The 27,938-nt window shown below is 41.0% G+C and overlaps 1 protein-coding gene across 2 annotated transcripts in view; it reads right to left on the reverse strand.

Annotated features, from left to right (window-relative positions):
• The window catches only part of RAB6B (RAB6B, member RAS oncogene family), a 69,859-nt gene that overhangs the window by 31,787 nt on the left and 10,134 nt on the right, over positions 1 to 27,938 (reverse strand). For both annotated transcript variants that reach the window (XR_014492591.1, XM_083363189.1), the window contains exon 2: positions 12,646 to 12,704. Coding sequence is in view for 1 of the 2 variants with exons in the window: in XM_083363189.1 (XP_083219315.1) it covers positions 12,646 to 12,704 (59 nt within the window). In the remaining variant the exon portion in view is untranslated. The remainder of the gene's footprint in view (positions 1 to 12,645; positions 12,705 to 27,938) is intronic.

Raw genomic sequence — 27,938 nt, forward strand, 5'->3', positions numbered from 1 at the left:
AATTTTGACATCTCACTAAAATAATTGCATTTCAGAGAGGTTAGTGTTTGCCTTCATTAGACTTCCATAGCAACAGATAGTCTGGGTGGGCATGAGTTCTGAGTAGCTGCATATCCTCCCACCTAGATATTAATGCCATCTTATTTTTAAATTGCTGACTATTGTATCCATGCCATAAAGGTATAAATATTTATCACTGATTTCCAATAAAAGTAAAAACAGCAACAAACAAGGCATATACAAATGGTGGTCACCAAAAAAACAAGGGAGAAATGATTGGTGATAGAGGCAAGTGGGGCATCATCCACCCATTCCTGTACACTTCCTTAGTTCAGGTTGGCTTGGCCTTATCTGGTGTTCACTTACATAGAATTTGACCACCATTTCACCTACCTAGGGGACACCAAGTATCTCTGGTGAGAACCTATCACTCTTCCTTACTTTACAGCCAGTTCCTACTTAAGCTTCCTGCTCTGAGAAATGCAGAAAGTGATGACTGAATTTAGATTCAGTCTTTTAGTTTTCTTAGAATTTTGACTTTACAGTTTAATAATACAGTTTAATTTTATATTTCTTGGGAATGTTCTATGTTCAGATGATGGAGATAATGTGCTTCTACTTTATGGCCTTTTATTGATTTGCTTTGTAGCCGCAGCTGTCAGAAGGGATAGAGTGGGATGAAAGAAAGGAAAGCAGTAGGATCTGGAAGCTCATTAAGCTCCAGATCCTGATATGCACTGTTCCTATAAGAAAAACAAATAATCTTTTGAGTTTCAAAGTCTTTGAATCTCAGGAGTAAGAAGGCATTTGAGAAGAAAGACAGAACAACCAAAAGGCTTGGGAGGGCCACTGGGGATGAATGAGAATGGCACCGAATCATTTCTCTGCAAGGGTCCTACTGGAGGTGAGATCAGAGAAAAATGATGAGAGGCAGGAAAGCCAGAAAATCTTTGCCAGATACCACTTTTAATACAGCAGAATTTAAATAGGTATGTAAAGAAATTGCAAAAGTAGGCCACCACCTACTGAACATTATCTTTAAAAAATAAATACAAAAAAAGGATTTTATTAAAAAATACAGTTCTTCATAACAAATTCAAGACTCCTCCTTTAAGATGATATATCTTCATGCCACAAAATTCAGCCTGCTGTTGAGGTTAAGTACCTCCTTGCTAGTTCTTATTTTATACAAAAATGTACACAACCTTTACAAATTAGATAAAAGGAATGTTATACCTAAAGAACATGCATTTTTTGTATCTATAGGTCCTTCCTGTCAACCATCCCAGTTGGCGCATTCTAAAGAAGGAACTCCTGGTTCAAAGAGTTAACTAAGAGTAAAACTTTATTGAAAGATCCATCTAGGTACAGCAGAAGCAAAGTCAGTTCTGAGGTTTTCCCGCTAAAACTGACATAGGTAAAAATCGCTTTTCTTCTCTGGGCAACCCACAGTTCATTGCCTACCAATTACATGCAGTTCTTTTTTTGGGGAAAACAGTCTGTGCCATTCGAACAATTCTTGGAACTTGACCTTGGTGGGTAACTCTTCTCAGGCAGCAGGAGGCTGTGGTGCATTCCTTAGCCCACCCCATTTCCTAGGAATTTACAAACTCCCCTCCAATTTATGTTTGGAAAACTGCGAGCCAAAATCAGGTACAGGCAACAATGAAGCCGAATCAGTTTTGACACTTCCATCGAGACAATACTAATAATTTAGATTATCAAAAATCCAGTGTTGAGATTCCTATCTCTTTATTTCTGAATATCAATAATTCTTGCTGTTATCAGCATAAACCTAATATCTGTATTCTTAATATTTTTATTTCCTTCTTTGAACAACTATAATATGCATATTTTGCTATTGATTGAGCTAATGAAACAGATACTGATCTCCTTAAAGATTGCCCACTAAAATGCTTTGGTCTTTGGGCAACCTTACCAAATGTCTTTAGCCATATTCTTTCTGCTGTCCATAGATAAAGTATTTTTATTTGTTTGCTAAAACCATTGGGATACAATACCAGTGCCACATTAATTTCAAAGGATTTTAACTCTACTAGAAATAGATACAATATCAATGTGTGTGTGGGGGGGGGTTGCTCTTATTTATAATTCTATTTAACATCAATATTTATATCAGGTTTCATTCTTATAATTGTTTTACAGCATGGGTATGCATTCCAGAGTCCTTAATAATATACTTAATTTTTCTGGACACTGCCTTTTAGGATTTCCCTCTCATTTACTTCAAGACAAGTTCTATTGAGTCACACACCTGGATCTCCACTCATGCATAAATTGTTTCATCCCCATCCCCCATCCCCAGTTCCTGCTATCCAGCTCATTTCAGGTAATCTCTTCGGAATGGGAAAAGATGCAGCTACTTTCCTTTTGTTAAGCTGGGAAAAACTACAATACCCAAAAATTAAGAGCATGAACTACAAACCAAAACACTCACAGCAAATCTTATTGCAATAGTGATGAATGCATAGATTCATCATATATTGTATACCAGATGCTCAGAGTAAAAGCAAGAGAGAACTGTTCCAGGAATATTGTCTTGCTTTGCTTGTGGAACATACATGCTGCATTAAATGACAGTTCTTGTGTGAAATCCTTGCCACATGAGATCACTGTCAAAATCAGTCTGAAGCCAGAGCTGTTTGAAAGCATCACTTAGCCATTTTTTTCTTAGATAACAGAGTGGGCTTTTTCACACACAAAGCTCAAAGCAGCTTTTTTTTTCTAATATGCAACATGCTATTGGGTTGCAATGGCTACATTGGCCAGGAAACCCATTCGCATTGTAGATGACTCCCTTGTTTTTCCTTCCACATTAACAGAAATGTATTCATTTTATTTACTTCATTCACTTATATCACCCATCAAGGCATGCCTTCCCAAGATTTCACAAGAAATAGCTGATTTAAAATACTATGTTTAACACAAGCCACATTATACATGAAATTAAGAATACAGATTTAATCTCCAGACACAAGTATTTTCAAGAAAAAAATATTTAAACAAGGAAAATCAAGAGTTCACATTTCTTTTGCAGAGCAAAAGGAAATAGTATTTTAGAAATATTTAAATTAAATCCACTAGGACATATAGTATGCAAAAATTGGTCACTTTCTAGTCAACAGCAAGAGAACCAATACAACAGAAAAAAGTTAGTAACCTGTAGTCACTTTTAGAGGCTTCTAGGCTGGTATTAGAAATAGCAATGTTGGTGGGCAACAAGTTCTAAGAGGTTTCAGCATCTGTAAAGCATTTTGTAAAGTGGGGCCATGAGCTAAACAATATTTCTCTCAACCCCTAAATTTTCATGTGTGCTGTCCCTGATAGCTTTCCTCTCCCAGTTTCAATTTGGCTGCTTCACGCAACTGCTTCATTTGCAAGATGTAGAAATTAAATGCAATTAGATATGTTTTTCTGAATACAGATGAATGTGCTTTCATTTCTGCATATCAGAACTGATGCCATTTTGTCTGCAAACCATGAAAATGGCAAGGCTAAAATCATATATCACAAATCAAAAAGTTGTCCTGCCTTATAGCCTAAATCAGGAGGACAATGCTTAATTGGCTTGTGCTGTTATATCAATTTCTTAGCCATTAAGGAGCAAAGGTTTTATGATCAGACTACACTTTTTCCCCCCCTAGAACACATGACTTCTTCCTCTGCGATGAAAAGCCACGAAAGAGGAAAGAACAAAGACAAAGAAACACAACAAAAAAGCCAGTCAGAAGACTAGTTAGGGTTGAGAAACGTAACACAATGAAGCATAGAGTACAGTAAGCCCAGGAGTATATCACATCAGGCTGTATTGTACTTGGTGGATATATGAAAGTTACAACATGTCCCTTATATGCAGTTTTTTAATTTGTAATAAGGAATAGTCACTCTGAAGTTACAACCCTTGAACATGTTACATCAGTTTTGCATGTTTTAAAATATTCCAAGTTCATTTATCAAATCTGATTATGAAAATCTATGCTAAAATCTATGCAACTTTAGTTTACAATGTAGCCTGATCTATACTTCTTTTAAACAAGTTCAATAAATGATACATTTTTTACAAATTCATGAGTATATGCAATTTGTACAGGTTTTTCACTAATATAAACTTTGCATTTGTTGGAAAAAGTACATTGAGATAGTCAGAGGTCTGTGAATTTTAAATAACTGGCCTGATTGAAAAATAAAGATTAGATAGTTTGAATTTAAATGCAAACTAAATTAATTTTGCCTTCATCTCTAGCCTTTGCATGTTCTTTATTGGCATCTAATTCAAGTGGCCAGAAAGGAATGTAAAAAATATTGTGAGAAAAGATGCCACACTGTAAAACCCTACAAAGCTATTCTGGAAATTGAAGCAGGGTTTAACAAGAAAATCAATCTACTAAGTTCACTCAAGCAATGCAGCTCCTGCGATGCATTTTAAATTGCCTGTCAAAAGGTGAAAGGGGAGTTTGTTTACCACATTAAATTGCCACTATGATTGAGTCAGGTGGCTCTTTAAACCTAGGATGGCAGAGGAAATGATAGCTGAAGGCCAACAGTCTTTTAGGCTGGCTGAAACCTGTTTGAAATTGTAAACTGTGAACATATGGCCACAGAAAAAGTCTTCCTAACTAAAAGCCACTAGCTCTGTAGCTTAAGGGAAAAATGATCAGCACAGGAGCTGATTAACCTATAAGGCACAATAAGGACTGCTTTTCTCACCCCTTCTGATTTCTTATTCTTGATCTGGATTAGATGAATTCTTGCTTATTTTTTATTTTCAAGGCTTTTAATTCTGAGAGGCCACTTATTATTCAATAGAAGCCTTATCTATTGCAGGAAGTACCATTGGTTTATAACAGGTGGTATTTTGGCACCTGGCAGGTGGTAGGTGACCATCCTAGAGAAGTGGTAGCAGGAGGGGGTGGGAGAGGAATAAGCTGGTGGCAGCACCACACAAGCTTGAGGGAGAGACAGCTGGAGATGCAGGGCTGTCAGGGCTGGGCAGAAGCCTCAGGATCAGCGCCAGGCTCCAGCTGATCGGCGCTTCTGGGAGCTGGAGGTGCGCTGAAGAGAAAAGGAGGAGGAAGGGGGGAGCGAGGAGAGGATATAAAAGGTTTTAACGGGAAATGGCCAGTGAGGGGCTGCCCCCACCCCGCCCCCTGGGCACGTGGAGGCATCCCTGCAGACCACCCCTGCTGACCACTGAGAAAGATAAAAGACAAGAGAAGTGCTTCCCTTTCCCCCAGGTTGCCAGCACTCACGCGCTCGCTGCCTTCTCTGTGCAGGGGGTGGGGCAGAGATGGCGGGGGGGCGACCCTCGCTGGCTCCAGGGCTGCCCTGTGGATCTAAGGCTGAGCGCAGAGGAAGGAAAGAGAAGCAGGGGAGGAAGGAAGGAAGGAAGGAAGGAAGGAAGGAAGGAAGGAAGGAAGGAAGGAAGGAAGGAAGGAAGGAGCTGGGAAAGGGACTGCCTTCTGAGCGCTTCTCAGGTTTATTTTTTTTAGCTGTCCGAGGCTCCAGGCATTCCCATTTTGACCCCTCCCCCCTGTTGTTGCCTCTGTGCCTGAAGGGCCACTGCGTGGCTCTCACCTCGCCTCTCCCTGCTGTGTATTGGAGTGTGTATTGTATTAAGCAATAGCTTAAGAGATGACAGCTAGAAGGGGCTGTATATAACTGCCGCAAGGCGTGGCTCAGCTTTTGGCGGGAAAGCCTAGTTAAATTGATTGGCTTTCAGCTCAGCAGCCAGAGTATATAAAGGGCACAGGCAGCCTATTCTGTTGCTGGTTCTTCTCTACAAATAAAGAGCTGAATTCACTGCCTGGCGTCGTCTTGTTGTGTGTTAACCCACCACACTTCACTGGCGATGAGGATGGGATCCTCCTTAACAAAGGGCCCGCATTACTCACTAGGGGAAGAGGCATCTTCCCCAGCTACCGAGTTTAAGGGCTATCTGAAGCAGGATCTGCAGGACCAGACGCAACATGGCACAGTTTGACCAGATCCAGCCATTTGACCCAAGGTGTCCCGAGCGATGGGAATCACACCTGAGTCAGGTCGAGTTCTACCTAAGGGTGAACAAAATCACGGAGGACAGTATGAAGGTAGCAGCTCTAATGTACACAAGCAGCCCAGCCGTTCACGATCTGGCCGTTGGACTGTGCACGCCAACAGCCATTGGAGCTGTTACGTACAACGACCTCGTGGAAAAACTGAACAGGCATTTCAACAGAAGAATGTCTGAGCTGACCTGGTGATTCCATTTTGAAAAAAGGGATCAGCGGCCGGGTGAATCAGCGGCAGATTTTATCACGGGGGTGCGACAAGCTGCCCGCCTCTGTAAATTCACGAATTTAGATGAGAGGCTTCACGACCGGGTCATTTTTGGCCTCCGGGACAAGTGGTTGCGGCAGAAACTTTGCGCCAAGCCAAACCTGGCCTTCCAGGAGGTCCAGGATGAGGTTTTGGCCAGAGACTTGGATGATGGCGCAGATCAGAGCGACCCTAGACCAAGCACTACCAGAGGGGCCATGCACCGAGCAAACGCTATGTACGACAGGAGCGGACATTGGGACGAGACAACTGACATCGACGTGGTTCACCAAGACCAGATGCCACAACAACGGCAAGGGCACAACAACAGCAAAAGGACCCAGAAGAAACCAACAACACCAATGACACAACACAAATGCACCTGCTGCGGATGCGGCACGACCCACCCCAAGTGTGCAGGCTGTGGGGGAAATCACATGAGAGCGGCCTGCAAATTCCGTAAGGCTAAGTGTCGGGCCTGCGGAAAAACAGGCCACATCACAGCAGTCTGCCGAAATCACCCCAGAGATGGCCTGCACGAGATCCAGTCGGAAGATGAAGATCTAACAGGTACCAGGGGGCCCCAGCAGTTGTCCATTGGCAATTTCAAAATATATAACACCGGGGTTCACCGGCCATTCACCCCAAAAATCAAATTGGATATCCGTTTGCAGAGGATTCCCTGCAAGATGGAACTGGACTCCGTTTCAGCGATTTCAGTAATTTCAAATGAGACTTTTGAACACATGTGCAACTGGAGTCAGCGGTGGGTCAAGTTGAGGCCTTCTGATATCAAATTAGCAGATTTCCCAAACACTCCAATTAAAATTAAGGGGGAAGCCACATTGTCTGTGTGGTTCCAGGGGTTCCAGGGGCGTTTGGATGTCCTCGTGGTTGAAGGCCGACGGACTAATTTAGTGGGGTTAGATTGGTTCAAGGCCTTGGGTATCGTGATCGGAGGGATCCACAACACCCAGGCCAAGAGCATCGAAACCATCTGCAAGAAGTTTGCAGATGTGTTCAATGATCAACTGGGCAAATACACTGGGCCCCCCATTTCGTTTAAGTTAAACCCTAAGGTACCGCCCATTAGAATTAAGCCCCAAAGAGTTCCCTTCGCTCTCAAGCATAAAATTGAGAGCGAACTGGACAAACTAGTGGAACAAGGGGTGTTAGAGGCCGTAGAAGGGGGTGAGTGGGAAACCCCAATAGTCACCCCCCTTAAATCAAATGGGGAGGTTAGGATTTGCACGGATTACAAGTGCACGATCAATCGAGCACTCAATCTGTATGCTTACCCGGTCCCAATGATCAGCCATGTCCTCGCTTCCCTACAAGGCGGTGTCATTTTCGCTAAATTAAATCTTGCGCAGGCGTACCAGCAGCTCCCGGTTACCAGGGAGACGGCCGACGCACAAACTATTGTAACTCACCGTGGAGCATATAAAGTTAACCATTTACAGTTTGGAGTGACTGTGGCTCTAGGGATTTTTCAGGAGGTGATGGAGAAGACTCTAAAAGGGATTCCAGGAGTATGTCCATACTCTGACGATGTCCTCATCGCGGGGAACATGGAAGAAGTATTAGCTGATCGATTGGAGACAGTGTTAGGAAGATTTCGTGCTGCAGGGTTTAAGTTAAAGAAAGACAAATGCAGCATTGGCATAAAAGCCACAGAATTCCTGGGTTTCAGAATTGATGCCAGGGGAATCCATCCTGCAGAGTCCAAGGTAAGGGCCATCAAGATGCCCCCCACCCCCAAGAATAAGACAGAACTGCAAGCATTTCTGGGGCTACTAAATTTCTATCATTCATTCCTCCCAAATAAAGCAGCTATTGCTGAGCCCCTTCACAGGTTGCTGGATAAGCAGGCAGTGTGGACCTGGACCCATATACATGAAAATAGTTTCAGGAGTTTAAAGAAACTGTTGTCCAGCGATTCAACTGTGACTCACTTTATAGAATCTAAGCCCATTTGTATAGCATGTGATGCTTCCCCATATGGAGTGGGCACTGTCCTGAGTCATTTGGAAGGGGATGGGGTCCAAAGACCCATCGCCTACTACTCCAGGACACTGTCAGGGGCTGAAAGGAATTATGCTCAAATTGACAAAGAGGCCTTGGCAATAGTGGCTGGGGTTAAAAAGTTTCATGATTACCTCTACAGCCAAGAATTCACAATATTCACAGATCACAAGCCACTACTGGGGTTGTTCACATGAGATAGGCAAACTCCCCAGATATTATCCCAAGAATGCTCAGGTGGTCCATTTTCCTATCGGCCTATAACTGTAAACTGGTATACAGGCCAGGGAAGGAGATGGGTCACGCTGATGGATTAAGTAGGTTGCCACTAACGCAAGCGGATTCGGATCCGGCACTGGCAGCTCAACTACTGACCATTTAGGACCTGCCAGAATGCCCACTCAAGGCAAAGGATATCACTGCTGAGACAGTGGCAGACAAAATCCTGAGCCGAGTTTTAACATGGGTAGCAACTGGGTGGCAGGAGAAAAGCCTGGGGCCAGAATTCCAGGCGTATTTTATTCGCAGGCATGAGATGTCCATGCACAAGGGTTGCCTATTGTGGGGCAGCTGAGTGGTAATTTCAGAAAAGCTAAGGAACAGAGTCATCCAATCTCTACATGAGGGGCATCCAGGAATAGTAAGGATGAAGGCACTAGCCAGAAGCTACCTGTGGTGGCCAGCCCTAGATAAGGCCATAGAGGAGCAAGTAAAAGGGTGCTATGTGTGTCAAAGGTCCAGACCTGAGATACCACATGCGCCCGTTCACAAGTGGGAGGCCACACACACCCCATGGTCCCGCGTCCACAATGACTACGCAGGGCCATTCCAGGGACAATTGTTTTTAGTGGTCGTAGATAGCCATTCCAAGTGGTTGGAGGTAGTTCCAGTAACTAGCATGACCACAGCAAGGATAATCCAAGCGCTCAGGGGACTTTTTGCCACACATGGTCTCCCGGATGTGTTAGTATCGGATAATGGCTCTCAATTCACCTCCTCTGAATTCCAGGCTTTCATGAGGAGCTACGCAATTAGATACATCACATCAGCACCCTTCCACCCAGCCACCAACGGATTGGCAGAACGCATGGTGCACACAACCAAAGACGCATTAAAATGAATTATCAGCGGTGACTGGCACCAAAGGTTAGCCCAATTCCTACTTAATCAACACACCACACCATGCACGGCTACCGAAAAGAGCCCAGCGGAACTTCGTTGGGGCAGAAGGCTTATCACCAAGCTAGACAGACTGCACCCCGACAGAGTGGCTGTGGAGTCGGATCGATCCAACCCCCCTAGGGAACTACACACAGGCGACTTGGTATGGGCAAGGAACTATGGGCATGGACAAGTATGGATCCCGGGGGTGGTGGTTGACAGAACGGGGCCGTTGTCTTACATTATAGGGGTGGAGGGGTATCGACAAATAAGAAGACACATTGATCAGATCAGGTCACGAGTTTCTGAATGACTGCCAGCCAGCAACCAACATGAGGGACACTTGTCAGTACCACCCACGATTCCGTATGATCACCAGCCAAACGCAAGGGGGGAACTGGACCTGTGGCCAGAAAGAACTGTTCAACCCAGGCAACAACAGGCACAAGGAGCTCACAATGAGCTGGGTACAAAATCAGGAACTGGGGGTGGTACACTGGGTGAAGACAGAGCAGAGGCACCCGCTGACTCATCGGCTCAGGACAGGGGCGAGCCTCTGAGAAGATCTGCTAGGAATCACAGGCCACCGGCTTACCTCAAAGACTATGTGCAACCATAAGAACCAACATATTGTCTGGAAAAATGTATTATAGTTGTATTATATTGTGTATTGTTCATTCTTAAGAGGGAAGGGGTGCTGTGTATTGGAGTGTGTATTGTATTAAGCAATAGCTTAACAGATGACAGCTAGAAGGGGCTGTACATAACTGTCACAAGGCGTGGCTCAGCTTTCGGCGGGAAAGCCTGGTTAAATTGATTGGCTGTCAGCTCAGCAGCCACAGTATATAAAGGGCACAGGCAGCCCATTCTGTTGCTGGTTCTTCTCTACAAATAAAGAGCTGAATTCATTGCCTGGCATCGTCTTGTTGTGTGTTAACCCACCACACTTCACTCCCAGACCCATGCACAGAGGTGTGTGTTTGTGTGTGTGTCACTCCTTGCAGCCTCACGCTGTGGCATTGGGGAAGAAAAGAATGGGCGAGATAAGAGAAGCTGCGATGGGAGTTTCTTGCAGCCTTCCATGGGGCTTGGGGCGGGAGCTGAGGGGGGCAGGGTACAATGTGATCAGCGGCATGTTGGGGGAAAAAACAAGTACTCCAAAAAAAATAGCTTTCATTAGTTTGCAGCCTGCCATCGCAGAAAGTCTCTGTTGAGGGCACGGGGCTGCAAGGGGTGAGACCCTCTCACGTGTACACGTAAACACAAATGTGAGTCTGGGAGAGGTGAACTGAGAGACACGCAGAGGCAACAACAGGGGGGAGGGGTCAAAATGTGAAGCTTCTGCCCACCACTGCCTATCTGTTGCCACCTATGCCCGGAGCCTCTGGCAGTTTTTTTTTTAAGCAGGGGAGGAATGAATGAATGAATGAATGAATGAATGAATGGAGGGAGGGAGGGAGGAGACAATTCAGTTGTAAATGCCCTAGTTCGAAGGAGAAAGCAATTTTGTGTTCTGTTTTGTCACAGACAGAACTTTGTTGGCAATCCAAGTTAACATTGGTATTCTTGAATTGTGAGTTCTTAGGAAAGTATCCCCTCCTTGTGTGTTGCTAACAGCCATTTCTAGTGGGGAAAACAGGACAAAGCAGAGTGGGGGGAAATACACACACATACACAAACACAAATTGGAGCAGATTTGGAGGTCCGGGACATTATGGAAGTTAAAAGATAACTAAATAATTGTTTTGTGTTGCTCAGAATAGCAGATGTGTCTTGCCCAGATAACAGTACAATAACTTACGTAGTCCAGATTTGAGTTGTAATAAATTACTTGCAAATGGATTTTGGAATGGAGATGGCCTTTATTGCCTGGGAAGGAGATAGGAGGATGCATTGTGTTGATACCCTTGGATTTCTCACTGGTTTTAATACTACTGACCATGGTATCCTTCCTAGGATGCTGTCTTCAGTAGTTAACATTTTATCTCTAACTACTAGAAATAGAAATTGCTCAAGGTTCCATTTTGTTTTTCATATTATTTAATATCTATATGAAGCCGTATAGGGAAGGATCACTCACACAATTGGAACTTGGTGTCATCAATACGCTGATAATGTTCAGCTAAATTTATTTTCTCAATGTATTTTTCCTATGGAATCAGGTCTGCATGTAGCAGACATTCCAATTTATCCAGGCATAAAACTGTGAATATTTTTATTTATTTATTTTTATTTTAATCCCATTTATATGGGAAAATAAACCAGAAGCTGCATTCAAGTAAGATGAAGCTATAACTGGGAGCAGGGTTTTGGGAAATACACTTGATTTTGATGGAGTTGTATTCTCCATTAAGTTATATAATTGTACTGTAGAGGTTGTTCTGGGTCCATCACTGATGCTGAATGGCCACATATTATTAGAGGCGAGAATGGTTTTAGAGGCTCTGACTGATAAAGTAGGGATATCTATCTCTGAAGAAGGCAGATTGGCTTTGGTAACTCATATACTTCTTACTTGAAAGGCTGGTCTACTGCAATGAGCTTTTTATTTGAAGATGATTTAGAAATTTCAGGTTTCAGGTGGCTAATAATAATAAAAGAAAGACAAAAAAATGTCTCCATAGTGGACATGGCAGTACCTGCAGACAGCAGAATAGAAGAGAAAGAACTGGAGAAGATAATAAAATACAAAGGCCTGCAAATAGAAATAGAATGACTGTAGCAAAAGAAAGCTAAGGTGTACCAAAAGCAATAGATGCTTGGGCGCAATTGCAAAACAACTGGGGCATCAATTGAATACTATCAGCACTGACAAAATCACCATTAGTCAATTGCAAAAGGCAGTTAATATTACTTTGAACAGCTTATATCCTATGACCTGTGACAATACCTTAAACGCTAACAAACGTTCACATGTGCTTATCCCAGTTCCTTGGGAAGGACTCGATAGGTGAACAAAAATGCCAAATCCGGTCTGAACATGGCTGACTGAGCAACAAACAATAATTTAATCGGTATGCAGCACTGCTATTAAATAAAATTAGAAAAAAATATCAATGCAAGCTTTCACATTCACAGCCTATTAACCCAGAAACATTCTTCTTCATTAGCATATATCAAGTGATTGAAAATAAAACAGCTAACCTGATATGTGTTGTCAAAACTGTCATACATGAATCTTGTGATCAGGGATGTCTTCCCAACTGTAAAGGAAAACAACAATTAGAGATTGAACAGTAGCCATGAACGTTGAGATCAGTCACAGTCCTGTATATCCCTTTCAACCCATAAGCAGGTATTTTAGAAGCATAATTCTTATCCAAATGAGATGTGAAAATGGGTGTACTTAAGTTAATTTTCCATTTTTGAAAATTATTCACAAATGATCTCAGGGTCAAAGAGAAAAAAAATAACCTTAAACATTGTTGCAAAATATTCAACAAGGTTCCTCAAACCTGTATCTGTAAAAGGAAGACCGGACTAGCCTGCATACAGACATTCCTAAGAACTGCGTAGTTTAGACACAGTGAAATGGTTGCCAAAGCAATAGTTGAAGGTCATCCACCTTATTCCATCAATTGGCAGGTTCAGCACAATAAAGAGGAAACATTTTAAAAAGGGCCTTTTAAACCCCTCTCCTCAAGCATTCTCCATTCTCTTTAAACCCCCAGATTTCAAATACTTATATACTTGATCATTTTATAATTTGTAAAACATACTAAAATGGCAGAAATTTTAAACTTCTGAGCTACCTAAAAGTTCAAGAAACAGAAACTTTAGTAAAACTACATGATGATACTTATCATATACGGTAGTATGAGAAGGAATATAAAATGATAAAATAACAAGATCCAAATGTTGTTATATCATGTAACTTGATTGACTCAAAAAGGATTTAGTTTTATCCCCTGTTATCTCGGCAAGAAACTCAAAGTGACATTTTAATTCTCTAGTTACTGATATCATAGGTATATTTTTCATAACATCTTATTTTATGAACAGATTCTAATTATTACAGGCATTTTCCAAACCACAGTCAAACCACAACAATATATATTGGGTTCTGGGCCCAGTGCTCTTCAACATCTTCATCAACGATTTGGATGAGGGGATAGATGGGGAACTCATCAAATTTGCAGATGACACCAAGCTGGCAGGAATAGCCAATACTCCAGAAGATAGGCTTAAGATACAGGAGGATCTGGACAGACTCGAACACTGGGCACTATCTAACAAAATGAAATTCAATTGTGAAAAAAGTAAGGTTCTACATTTAGGCAGGAAAAATCAAATGCACAGGTATAGTATAGGTGGTACCTTGCTCAATAGTAGTTACTGTGAGAGAGATCTCGGAGTCCTAGTGGACAATCACTTAAATATGAGCCAGCATTCTGCTGCAGCTCCCAAAAAAGCCAACACAGTGCTAGGCTGCATTAACAGAGGGATAGAATCAAGATCATGTAAAGTACTAATACCACTTTACAATGCCTTGGTAAGGCCACACCTGGAATACTGCATCCAGTTTTGGTCACCACGATGTAAAAAAGATGTCGAGACTCTAGAAAGAGTACAGAGAAGAGCAACAAAGATGATTGGGGGACTGGAGGCTAAAACATATAGGGAACGGTTGCTGGAATTGGGTATGTGTAGTTTAATGAAGAGAAGGGTGAGGGGTGACATGATAGCAGTGTTCCAATATCTCAGGGGCTGCCACAAAGAAGAGGGAGCCAAGCTATTCTCCAAAGCACCTGAAAGCAGGACAAGAAGCAACGGATGGAAACTAGTCAAGGAGAGAAGCAACCTAGAACTAAGGAGAAACTTCCTGACAGTTAGAACAACTAACCAGTGGAACAGCCTGCCTCCAGAAGTGGTGAATGCTCCAACACTGGAAGTTTTTAAGAAGAGACTGGCCAGCCATTTGTCTGAAATGATATAGGGTTTCCTGCCTTAGCAGGGGGTTGGACTACATGACCTCCAAGGTCCCTTCCAACTTATTTATTTATTATTATTATTATTATTATTATTATTATTATTATTATTATTATTAGTAGTAGTAGTAGTAGTAGTAGTAGTAGTTTATTTTTATTATTATGAATTATTTTGTTAAAATAATTCTTTGAAATTTGTCTTCATTGCATTCAAAGACATTTTCTAGAGAATTAAAAATCTATCCAAGAAGAAGAAATGTTGAATCAAAAGCAGTTTAATGATCTTGCAAGTTAAGTAAGGGAAAAATCACAAGATTAGAACTGATGTGTGTAATTCTGAGAAAAGATGGAACATAAGATTTAAACCAAAAACATCTAAATGGCATATATATGATTGATTTGAAGCACTGCAAGCTACCATGATATAACATTATGCCATATCTCAGGCTTATACTGTACACTTCACTTTCGTCTTCTCTAGATGTGTTGGTATTTCCTAAAGAAAATCTGGTTTCTTGGTGACCAGTACTTTGCAGGCATATTATCAACCCATTGCTACAGGACTTCAAAATTTGGTACTCCTCTTATTAAACAATACTCGTTTCTTTATCTAGAATCAGGGGTTGCCACAAAGAAGAGTCAGTCAAGCTATTCTCCAAAGTACCCGAAGGCAGGACAAGAAGCAACGGATGGAAACTAATCAAGGAGAGAAGCAACCTAAAACTAAGGAGAAACTTCCTGACAGTTAGAACAATTAACCAGTGGAACAACCTGCCTCCAGAAGCGGTGAATGCTACAACACTGGAAGTTTTTAAGAAGAGACTGGCCAGCCATTTGTCTGAAATGGTATAGGGTTTCCTGCCTGAGCAGGGGGTTGGACTAGATGACCTCCAAGGTCCCTTCCAACTTATTATTATTATTATTATTATTATTATTATTATTATTATTATTATTATTATTATTATTATTATTATTTAGATTCTTGACTAAGGGCCCTAGAATCAGACAAAACTGAAAATGAGGTATAAGTGGATTCAAACTGCATGGATTTAAATTTCTAGCCTATAGGTAAAGGTAAAAGTTCCCCCGCACATGCGTGCTAGTCGTTTCCAACTCTAGGGGCCGGTGCTCATCTCCGTTTCAAAGCTGAAGAGCCAGCGCTTGTCCGAGGACGTCTCCGTGGTCATGTGGCCGGCATGACTAGACGCCAAAGGCGCACGGAACGCTGTTACCTTCCCACCATAGTGGTCCCTATTTTTCTACTTGCATTTTTACGTGCTTTCGAACTGCTAGGTTGGCAGAAGCTGGGACGAGTAACAGGCGCTCACTCTGTTACACGGCACTCGGGATTCGACCCGCCAAACTGCCGACCTTCTGATCGACAAGCTCAGCGTCCTAACCCACTGAGCCACCGCGTCCCTTTCTAGCCTATAGCTTTAAGCAAATGATTTAACATTTTCAGTATGCTTCAGTGTGGTCATTGATACAAGGAATAAGAAGCACACAGAGTCTATGCTGAAGCGATGAAGTATGAAGATAGAAACAAAGGGTACCCAAGCAGAGACCCTCTAAGTAAGCAAACTAGTCTAAGCAATTCAGTTTTTTTCTCAGCCAGGTTTTTCATTTTGAAAGAAACACAGCTATATGGAAAAGTTTCTATTGTTTATCAGAAAATATATAACAGCTCCCCCTTTAGCATATACAGTACTGATAAAATACACTATTATGTTTAATGTATTGATTTTAATAGTTTTTGCATAAGAATAGGGCGTTGTACTGTTATTATAAGGTTTAGCATTTAGAGCTATCCAAAGTGAAGTATATACATTTTATAAATAAATAAACAAATCCTTTGTCCCATCAGAGAACTGAGGCAATAAAGAGTGTTAAGAAATTGGCCCTAATCTTTAATTCTTTATTGAGGAAAATAGCAGGATATTACTTATATTTTTGTGGAGTCCTTGATGGTCTCTGAGCTGGCCTGATTACTTGATAATGTTTTATTATAAAAGCAGATGTTACCACTGTGTCAAAAAACGTCTACTGCATTACTTTCTATTATTATTATTATTATTATTATTATTATTATTATTATTATTATTATTATTATTATTATTATTATTATTATTACATTTGATAAGATTGCTTTCTTTGTAGTTTCAAAGTTTCCAGCATTTGGCTTAGTTTTAAGATAGGTGAGTGACTTGTTTCTTGCTCGGCAATTAATTATCTTTCTATAGTCTGCAGCTTCCTATGCTAACTCAAGAGAAGACATGATGGTGTCTGTTCTATCCTTCTCTTGACACGCTCCCATATGTAAAGCCCATCTACAAAAAAAACCTACCTTTCTACACACAACAATGAAAAAAAACCAGCATTTCTCATTATGCTAATTAAATGCACAAAAAGGAAAACATTTTAACTCAACCTTGGTTTAAGACCATCTCCCCCCTAGGAGTCATTGGTTAATTAAGAAACTTTACAATGCCATTCATCAAGAGCCTTAATTAACTATGCTAATTCCCTCTGTTGCGCCTGCTGTAAAGATAGGAGCTCTCTTTAGGTTTAATGAGCATCCTGTGCCGAGGGCATACCAGCAGGAGTGCAACAGCAAGGGTCTTTATTGGTTTGGAATTTTTCACACATTTCCATTCCATCAAAACCTCCTGCCAGAAAAAGGGAAAACACCTTATTTTTCTTCAGCACTATACAGTATTCGGTGGATAAGGCTTAACGCCAGCTAATTTAGCATTATAGCATTACAGAGCTATCATGAAAAATATGATTAGCTTGTGGAAAAGAAGGGAATTGTTGTTTATAGGAATGGTACAACTATTTAGCACTTCTTTAAAAAAACAAAAACAAAAGTATGGCAAGATGGGGACATAGCAGACTGATTTTCCTTTAATGGGAAAGGAGAGAATAAACAGTATTGTCTCCAGCAGCCATCGCTATCGATGCCAGAGACAATTTCTTTTCCAGAGACAATTTCTTTTTAACACTAACAAGGGCAGCAGGAGGAATGATTCCTTGTAGAAGGGTTCCACTGTTCCATGACATTTTATCATACTTCTACAAGCACCAACTCATAATTCCATTTTGGGCCATTTATGCATTGTCAAGAAGGAGAGAAAGAATTAAGAAAAATATCCACAAAAACAGAGCATGACATGAAAAACATTTACATAAAATCCGCATTTGTTAATTTATGAATGTAAATTTGAATTAAAAAATGCAACTCACCATGTCAGAAAAATTATGACTAGGTAACCTGTGCATACATATCTTCTGCTTCTACTTAAATAACTTTTTAAAAACCAGACATTGTTCAAATTGATCTGGTAAAATAGGACATCTGGCTAATCAGATATACCTTTGAGGTTATAGGATAGATAGGAGGAGGATACAGAATGAATTTTAGCAATTATTCTGAAATTATACTTCTCATATTGAATTTACAGCTTATCTTTTGTTTATTCCAACATTCAAGGTGGCTTATAACAAGAACAAAGAAAAAAAATCAGAATATAAATAATGAAAAATCTGCTCCTGGATGGTAGATGTCAGCAATATTGCAAGAATTCACACACATTTTTACTAGCTAACTTCAATTCTATTGATGAAGCAAACTCCTAAATCTACATTCTCCACTACTGTATGGGATTTATGAAAAAAGATTAACTAACACACACGCAAGCACACAATACACACACACACACACACACACACACACACACACACACACACACACACACATCTTCATCAACCAATTAAATTGCATTGCTCTTACTTGTATAACATGAAAATATCAAAAGATCCAATTCTGGATCTTCTCTTTCCCAGAATTCTTTTGTACAACAGCATTCGGTTGTTAACTCAGAGACTATACCAAAATGTATGAATGAGAAATGCAAGCTGGTCTGAGGCTTTTATATAATGAAACAAAAGCTCCCAACTTCCCTACAATGGACCCAGACATGGTTTCCACGTTTGCAGCTTATTTGTTTCATCATAAAGGACTAGAATTTGGAAGTTGCAAAATAGTACAAAAAGAATAGACGCAAGTCCCTCTCCTTCGTGATAAATTGTAAGCAATCACACACAACATACAACAAAATATTTAAATATATCAAAATATCCTAATCAATATCTAAACATCCTCATAAAATATCAACAATCACCTCCATCAATTTATAGAAACAAACAGATGATCAGAAAAAATGTTAGTCCAATTTAGTAGGCATCTGAATTCATTGTATATGTCTTGTAAGAATGTGTCCTAATACTTTCTGGGATAATCCATAAAGTGATTGAAAACTGCTAGAACAATAATCATTGTTCTAATCAATAATTTGATAATTTGCCAATGTTAGTTTTTGTTAAATACTTTTAAAGATAGCTGTATTTCAGAATTCCTATTTTCAGAAAACTGATAGATCCAAATAGTTTTATGCATTTGTTAACTGAAATGCTACAAATGGCACAAGACATATTCTCTGTATTAGAATGCTTATATAATTTTTATATTTCTAGTTCTTACATAAGCAATTATTTACCCATGATTAAAAGCTAATTCTTTCAAAACAGTTTTGTTTTTCTTTAATAACCTTTAAAAATATTAAGTATTTCTAAAAACATTTTTCTATAACTGAAATCTGCCCCAAATGTTGGGGTAAATTAGTAATAAAATAAATTGAGGATGAAGAAAAGTAGTTTTCAGGACAAAGGCTAGCAATCAAAGACCAAATAATGTGCTAACATCTTTCTCTTTAGGAACAGAAGGTAACTGTAAGTAAATCAAAGAAGACAAGGAAGGATAGACCACAAAGCCTCTTGTCAAGGACACAGTAGTACCTGGCTTAAAAATAAAAAAAATATCAGTTTGTATGAAGGGGAAAATTATGCAAAATATGCCAAGGCTGAGGCACAAAGAAAGATACTACTCTTAGTAGCAGTGAGTTTCCTGATATCAGAAATCTGCACGGCAGGTTTTTCTTGCTCTTTGCTATGTGGACTTGCTGAATAGGTTTATTGTCAGTCAGTGATACCGAGAAGGGAAACCACAGATAGTCCTCAACTTACAACCACAATTGGGACCAGAATTTTTGTTGCTAAACAAGGTGGTTATTAAGTGAGTCACAACCGATTTTAAGAGCTTTTTTTGCCATGGTTGTTAAATGACTTATTGCTGTTTTTAAGTGAATCACATGGTTGTTAAGTGAATATGGTTTTCCCTCATTGACTTTGCTTGTTGAAGGCCATCTGGGAAGATTGCAAATGGCGATCACACGATCTCATAAATATACAGTATGCTAGTTGTCAACTGCCCAAATTTTGACCATGGAGATGCTGCAACTTTTGTAAGTTCAAGGATAAATCATTTTTTCAGTACCATTGTAACTTCAAATGGTCACTAAACAAATGGTTGTAAGTTGGGGACTACTTACATTGTATGAAGCTTTGCTCCTAAGGATGGACATAAGTGGTCAATTGCATGTGAACGTACTGGAATTGCTAGAATAGTAGTTACCTAGAATTTTATTTTCCTTCACAGTAAAATAGTTTGAACACAGGTTAATCTAAAGTGAACAAGGCTATACTACATAGATGAATTTAGTTTAGTTTACGCCAGTGGTGTCAAACTGCCAGCCCGCGGGCCGGACACATCATCAGGAAACCGCACCCACCCCATTGCCGGCAATGGAGAAAAAGCTCCGATATGTCATGTGATGTCATGTGACGTCGCGAGTTTGACATGTCTGGTTTACGCCATCTTACCATATATAATTCCTAGAGCAGGAGGAAAATGTTTCTGTATAAGAGATTAAAATATCCAACTGCTAGGTAATATCTCATTTGGTTGATAATGGCTCTATTCACATGACAGCTGAATTGAGTCAAGATAAAGGCTGTTGTGTGAACATTGTAATTCAGTTCAATTAATCTTGGACTCCAGAGAGGTCCTAAAAAGACAGAATTTCTCTGGATATTTATTTATTTATAAATTTTTGAGCCACATTTTGTTTTTATAAATAAGGCAATGAACATACCTAATACTTTTTTCTCCTAATTTCTTCACAAGAACACTCCTGTGAGATGGGTTTGGCTAAGACAGAGTGACAAGTATTCATCCCGCTTACAGTTTCCTGGTTTCTAGCCTGGTGCCTTAACTACTACTGTCAGAATTCATTTATATCACATTCATAAATGTATGTTTAAAACATTATCCCTCCCCTCTATGGATTCTGCCATCTCCAGAGGAAGGGGGAGCGCATGTGGATTCAGCCTGCCTTAGGTTATTTCAAAGGCCAAGGGAACCTTTTGAACTGGGGGGAACAAAAGGGAGGGTTAGAGAAGAAGGCATCTGGGCTGTGTCTTCTTTTAATTCTGGAGAGGAAGAAGGCAATAACCATAAAGATTCGAAGTTCCTTTTTTTCCCCACGAAAGGGATGACACGAAGTAGAAGGATGGGGGCTGACCAAATGGGGTTGAGGGAAGGGGGGGGTTGAACCGGGTACCCTTTATAAAATTTCAATTTGTAAAACAATACTAAGTCCTGTCTTGTATTCCCACAACCAAGCATGTCCTAGTAAAGATTCCTTTTGGACTAGAACTGACTCCAAGAGTTTTTGTTTTCCTAAGACGTGGATTGGGGTGGGTCCTGACAACTATCTGCAATTGTAAAAGAATAAAAACCAGGATGGAGATATCTTAGTGGTCTTCCTTTTATGATGGTGTATTCTCGATTCCTTCAGAGTAGCTAGGACTGCTTCAATTGTTTCTACAATACTGATAGAGTTCATCACACTTGCCATCTTTTACCGTTATTTTTAATGATTTTATTGTAATTCTTTGTTGTGAGGGTCTCAAAGTTGTTCAGTCAGGTGGCATACAAATGTAATAATTAATTATGCACTGGTGATACATGAGACTAAATCAATACTCCAGGAGAGAAGCTGGCTAAGTTGGTTGTGTTGTCTAACCAGACACACTGAATCTTCAATACCTAAAAAAACAAACCATTTTGTGGCATTTAAAATAAGAAAGAGCCTTCATTCTAGTACATGAGTTATGAGATAAAGTTCCTCAGATGCAGTATCATCTTCAAATGGGGGTAGAGGTCCTTGCGCTTGTTAAAGATAAGTATGTGCAGACACGGTGTGTGTCATGGTCTGGCTGGGCCAGATAGTAGAAAAGTTGGAGGCTCCAACTGGTACAGAATGCAGCCGCGAGAGTTGTACTGGGAGTTTCCCGATACTCCCATGTCACACCTTTGCTCCGCGGGCTGCATTGGCTACCAGTTGTCTTCCGGGTGAGGTTCAAGGTGTTGGTAATGACCTACAAAGCCCTTCATGGCATGGGTCCGGAATACCTTGGGGAGCACCTGCAGCCGGCGTCAACTTCCCTCCGCCCAGTACGCTCCCACAGAGAGGGCCTCCTCAGGGTGGCACCGGTCAAAGAATGCCGACTGGTGGCCCCCAGGGGGAGGGCGTTCTCTGTGGGTGCACTGGATTTATGGAACCATCTTCCGGTTGAGCTCCGGATGGCGCCCGATCTCCGCTCCTTCCGGCGCGATCTTAAAACCCATCTCTTTAAACAAGCTGGCCTGGCCTGATGGGACGGGGTGGGATTTTTTATAAATGAACTTTAATTTTAATTTGTATCAATTTTATGGGCATTGTTTAATCATGTTTTAATAATTTTAATTTTTGTATGTAGTTTTTATGTATTGCCCTGTTCACCGCCCTGAGTCCCCAGGGAGAAGGGCGGTATATAAATTAAATTAATAAATAATAATAAATAAATAAAATGAGAAGTTAGTTGGTTGGTGCCCCTTCTGTGGTCTACAATTCTGCTTTTTCCTACCTTTTGTAGGTTCTTGTTAATATGAAGTGATTACAATGCAAACCACTTCAATTCGAATAAAAACTCTATGTTAAAAAGTATAAAATAATATTCAATTAAAAAGTGTTAAGATACGAAAGGAAAACAAAAAGAAATAATATCTATCCATACAGGGAAGTCTTGAGGTGCCAGGGGATGTGAGGAATATCACAACTTGTCTGTCTTCTTGATCTTCCTCACCATGAAAGCCATTTTGGAAAACCAGCCCCATTCTCTCAAAATTCCATGTCTTAAAGGTTGCTTGTTTCTGCCCTACATTGTAACTGCTTTCTCCAACTTAACATATTGGTATTTCACATCATTGCTGCAAGGTAAAAACATTTCCAGATTTTTTTAAAATAAAAGTTTATCTTCCTCCAATATTATTCTGCCTAACCCAATCACATTTATTTTGCCTAAGGAATTTATGTAGGAATACATAAACTCCTTAGAGTGTAAAGAATAGAGCATTCTTTACACTCATATGACACACATTCAGCACAGGATCCATGCACGGAATCCAAGAAACAGACAAATATTCAGCTCACAATTTCTGTAACACTTGCATCAGTCAATCCTATTCTTCAAAGTCCAGTCAGACAAAGGGAAAGGAGAAACCCACTTCACACATGCATTATCTGAGAAACTGATAAACAGGCAGGCTGTTTGTATTCCAGGCACATGCACCAGCCAGAACTCATGCAAGAACACCAGAATCTTGCAAAAACTCACAAGAGATTTTCTCTCCTAAGAGACTTTGCATTTTTTGACCATTACATGCTGGCAACCTGAAAAGGTTATAAACACTTGGTCTTTGGAGTTTTGATCTGTTGCCATTTTCACAGAAACACAATCAGTCTTTACTAGCTTACCATTCTACTTTGCCTACAAATCTAAAATAATAAAACGGCAGGAAAAAGGAGTAGCCAGATCATCCCAGAGTCCAACAATTCATCTAAAATTCTTCTCGCAAAAAACCACATAATGCTTCACATTCAGGGACTGTGGTTCAATTGACTTGGTTATTAAGGATGGGTATTATGAAAAGTGAAATAGATGCATAATGAAACAAAAGGAAAAAAAACTCAGTTCCACAGGAAACCTAATATAAATATGCAACAGTTTCTTATCATACATCATCTTACAGATTTGGAGGTATGATTTTATATTATTAAAGCCTAGCTTATCTGGAACTCCAGGTAAGAATTTAGTATACTGCAACCAACCCAGACATTTTATTTACAGGCAGGTGTACTCATAATTAATTTAAATAAGCCATTTTGGGGGCTTCATGGGATACTCTAAATTATTGACTAGCAATATGATCTTAGTTCAGTCGACACACAGGACTAAAATGGCTTAGCTACTTTATTATTCAGTGTGTTGTGCAAGCAGAGACTGAGAGAATTGCCACTTCACTGCTCTTCTTGGGAAGATATCGAAGATAGGGAAAGAAAAAGGACAATTTTTATCCATTAGCCAGGAAGCCTAGCCAAATCAATACTAGATCAAAGGTGTCTAGCACAAAACAGTCTCAGCAATTCATCATGGAGGTCACAGGCCTCTTTGACATTATCCATGGAACACAGGAAAAATCTGTCCTGACTGAGCTATACTGACTAGAGGAGAAAAATGGTATTGTGACTTTGAACAAATAACTGTTTTATAGTCTGTCTGGAGACAACTGTCTGCTTGTGATAGGCTGCTGGTTTGAACAGAGCACTACTCTTCTTCATCATATATTTAAATAGTACAAATTTCCAACAAGCTCTAGCATTCTCTGCAGCAGTGGAGATGGGGCTAATGGTTAGGTGCCTCTAAATAAAAGATACCAGCACACATGACATTTCTGTAATATCTGCAAACCAAACAAGACATTTTCTAATCTTACAGCAATTTTAGATGAGATATTGGGAAGTGTTCAACTTCTTTTTTTTCAGAACCAGAAGCTCAAATTTGATTTGGAATTTATGATACTGGATATTCCAAGTTTCCAATTTCCTGTTGGCAGGAACTAATGCCAATCTCTATCTTGGAGGTTGTGTTTTTTTTTGTCTTTTCCCACAAGCCATTAAGCTGCTTCAGTGTCCCAGGGTTCTTACCCAGGCTTTTATAATGTTGTTGAACTACTCCCCTAAATTTCTGCAGTTTTATATTACAAACATAAACATGAGATGAAGAAGCAAGGGCAGGGATAGGTGAGGAGTATCCACTGGGGGCCGATTTTGGTTTTTCCTTCTTGGTCAGTTGCAGCTGATTGGCACATTCTGAGTTCCTGCTACAGTTACCGTACAGTGAGAAAAAGTCTTGGGCTAATACAAGATTGTCTTTGACATTCTGACATTCCAGCTCAATGCAGGAAGAGAGAAAATGGAATGGCTAGGGACAAGGATCTTAGATGCAGATACACCTTTACATATCATCAGTTCTATAAATGTTCTAAATTCAAAATTATTATTGGATGGAAAAGCAGAAGTTATTAAGTATCTTAATAGCACCATTGAAGGATATTTATATGATACTTCCAATGCAGCATACTTCTTCCATTTAGAAGTCCTTGGGATCTTTTGCTATCAGCAGTGTTCCAGAAAGCACTCTAATTTCATTTTTTCCCCTCTAAGGTTGAACTGGTCTGAAAATATTGCTCTGAGTTCACCTGAGAACTTAGATTACAATATCAGACCACAAGCAGATGACACCTAACTATCCCCTTCTGACTGTATATGACACAAATTTTTTGGAGCCAATAATAGTGCAAATGAGAGCTAATAATCAGAAACTCAACAAGATGAGCATGATTTGAGACTTGCAAAACACGTAACTTGTTCAGAATAGGATGCCATTCATCAAGGATTAGTTTCATGACTTAAAAGATGCTCTTATATATTAAATTTGTTTATTTAAATTGAAATCTTTTTTTTATTACACTAGCTGAAATAGTTTTATAGCTACCGTATATACTTGAGTATAAGCCGACTCGAGTATAAGCCGAGACCCCCAATTTCACCCCCAAAAACTGGAAAAAGTTGTTGACTCGAGTATAAGCCAATCCGCCGTTCTGCAAGCCTCTGCCGCCAGCAGAGGCTCGATCCACCATTTTACAAGCCTGAATACACAGGAATACCCTGTGTGGCCTTGGCTCTCCGGGAAGCCCTGGCTGTCCGCTTCCTCGCTCCAGGCTGCTATTCGGGGCCCGCGCGTTCCCCGGGCAAATCGCGGTGCCCAGCAGGCGAGGAAACACGCCTGCTCCAGTCGCCCCCCCTTCCCTCAGGAGACGCGAAGCAAGTGACCGCCGGAGCTTACCGAGGACTTGCTTCGGTGCTTCCAGGATCGCGCGCACCTCTCCCAAGCCGCCGCCGTCCGGAGACCTGCCGAAGTTTGGGGAGGTTTGGGGAGGTGCGCGCGCACCTCCCCAAACCTCCCCAAACGTCGGCAGGTCTCCGTTCCTCTGCGCCCTGCCTGCCTGCTTCTTTCCACAGCGGAAAGAAGCAGGCAGGCAGGGGGTGGAGGAACGGAGACCCGGCGACGTTTGGGGAGGTTTGGGCGCCTCCCCAAATATCCCCAAACGTCGCCGGGTCTCCGTTCCTCTGCGCCCTGCCTGCCTGCTTCATTCCACAGCGGAAAGAAGCAGGCAGGCAGGGGGCGGAGGAACGGAGACCCGGCGACGTTTGGGGAGGTTTGGGCGCCTCCCCAAATATCCCCAAACGTCGCCGGGTCTCCATTCCTCTGCGCCCTGCCTGCCTGCTTCTTTCCACAGCGGAAAGAAGCAGGCAGGCAGGGCTCGGAGGAACGGAGACCCGGCTTCGTTTGGGGAGGTGCGCGCGCACCTCCCCAAACCTCCCCAAACTTCGGCAGGTCTCCGGACGGCGGTGGCTTGGGAGAGGTGCGCGCGATCCCGGAAGCACCAAAGCCTCGGCCGCGCACAAGTCCTCGGTAAGTTTTTTTGTTGACTACTTTCTCTGACCTACTGTCCTGCAGCTTTATTGGACTAAAATGCACATCATTTCCCAGCCAGGAATCCCAGCTGCAGGGAAGATTAAGAAGGTTAAACATTTCCCCACTCCAGAACTGGAACATTTATCTATGTGTGGGCCTGGCCATACTGAGAGAGGTTAAATATCAAGAGAAGAATCTTTCAAGAACACTCACTATTACCAATACTATTTGTTATTGCACTGGCAGCAACATCATCTACCCTATCCCAAGTCCTTGAGAAGGACTTGATCAGTGAACAAAAATGCCAAATCTGGTCTAAACATTTGGCTTAGTGTGTGAACCACCATTATAATTGTGTTGGTTGATCACACTGTTAGCCAGATGTTTAAACTGGATTTAATGGTATTAGAAGTACCATCACAGGATGTAAGCTTTTCAAAGTAAAGTTACCTTTTGTATTTGACTTATGGTGAATTTCTCAGTGCTGATGGTGTTCAGATGGTGCTGCTGTCATTTTGGGATAGCTCTCAAAGTGCCTATTTGTCATTCTACTTCTATTTTCAGGTCTTTATATTTTGCGATTTTCTCCGGGTTTTTTCCTCTTCAGTTCTGGTTATGTTGCTTCATTGCACAGTCAGCCAGATGTCCAGATTGGATGTTATTATCATTATATTATTTATTTATTTATTAATATTGTTAATTTAGGAAATAGCAAAACCATTTTCTCAATGGAACATCTACATTTTTGTCCTAAGCGTTGAGTACCAAAGATTATAAGGAGCAAAGAAATAGAAGATTCAGTCAGGAAGGAAGAAAGAATTTGGGCATTATGTGAACGCATGAATAACAACAACAACAACAACAATAACAACAGCAACAAGAACAACAGCAACCACCCCATGCTCAGGCAGGAAACCCTATACCATTTCAGACAAATGAAAGAGTTAAACCATAAACTGACTACTGAGAAAACAGCAGATGACAAGAGCTATGAAGGGAAACACAGAACTCATGAGAGATGAGCAGTGGTACTGCCAAACATCCTGATGCATAATTAAAGCCCATCCTGATGTCTTATGGAGTGGAAACCACTCTTCCCATGTCTGCTCTCTCAATTAGTCATGCTTGGACAGCAAAAGCATCTGTCACAATGAACAGGGTTCCTAGGATGGGTGGGTTACTCAGACACACATTGGCAAGGGTGCAGCACCAACAATCCCATTTCCATGGTAGCACAGAATCTGGGGCAAAGAGACGGCATCACCTCTGGCTGCTTACTCTGGCTGCTTCCACAAGTAGCTGTTCTCCATGCAGTGGGTTGGAACAAATAACATTCAAGTATATGTGCAATTCATACCAAACTGTGCACCTCTCCTCATCATACCAGCCAGCATTGCAGCCTCTTTAGCTGCACTTCTACTACATCACAGTGGGGGGAGAAACTCTTCCATTCACTTTGTGTAAGCCATTGGCCTTTGAAAAAGTGTGGTCCTGACAGCAGGTACACAGATATGTACAGAATGCTGCTATTCAGTTGCCAGGCAACTAGCAGTAAAGTGAGCAAAAAAGCGTGAGAGGTCAGGGGGAGCCCTGCCGATTGATGATGAGCTTCAGGCTACTTCCCTGACATATGGGCAAAAACACCCAATTAACGTGTGATTCAGGCATGAAAATGCTTGGAGATAAATC

This window comes from Vipera ursinii (genome assembly GCF_947247035.1).
Source record: "Vipera ursinii genome assembly, chromosome: 5".
In the NCBI taxonomy this organism is placed as follows: Eukaryota; Metazoa; Chordata; class Lepidosauria; order Squamata; family Viperidae; genus Vipera; species Vipera ursinii.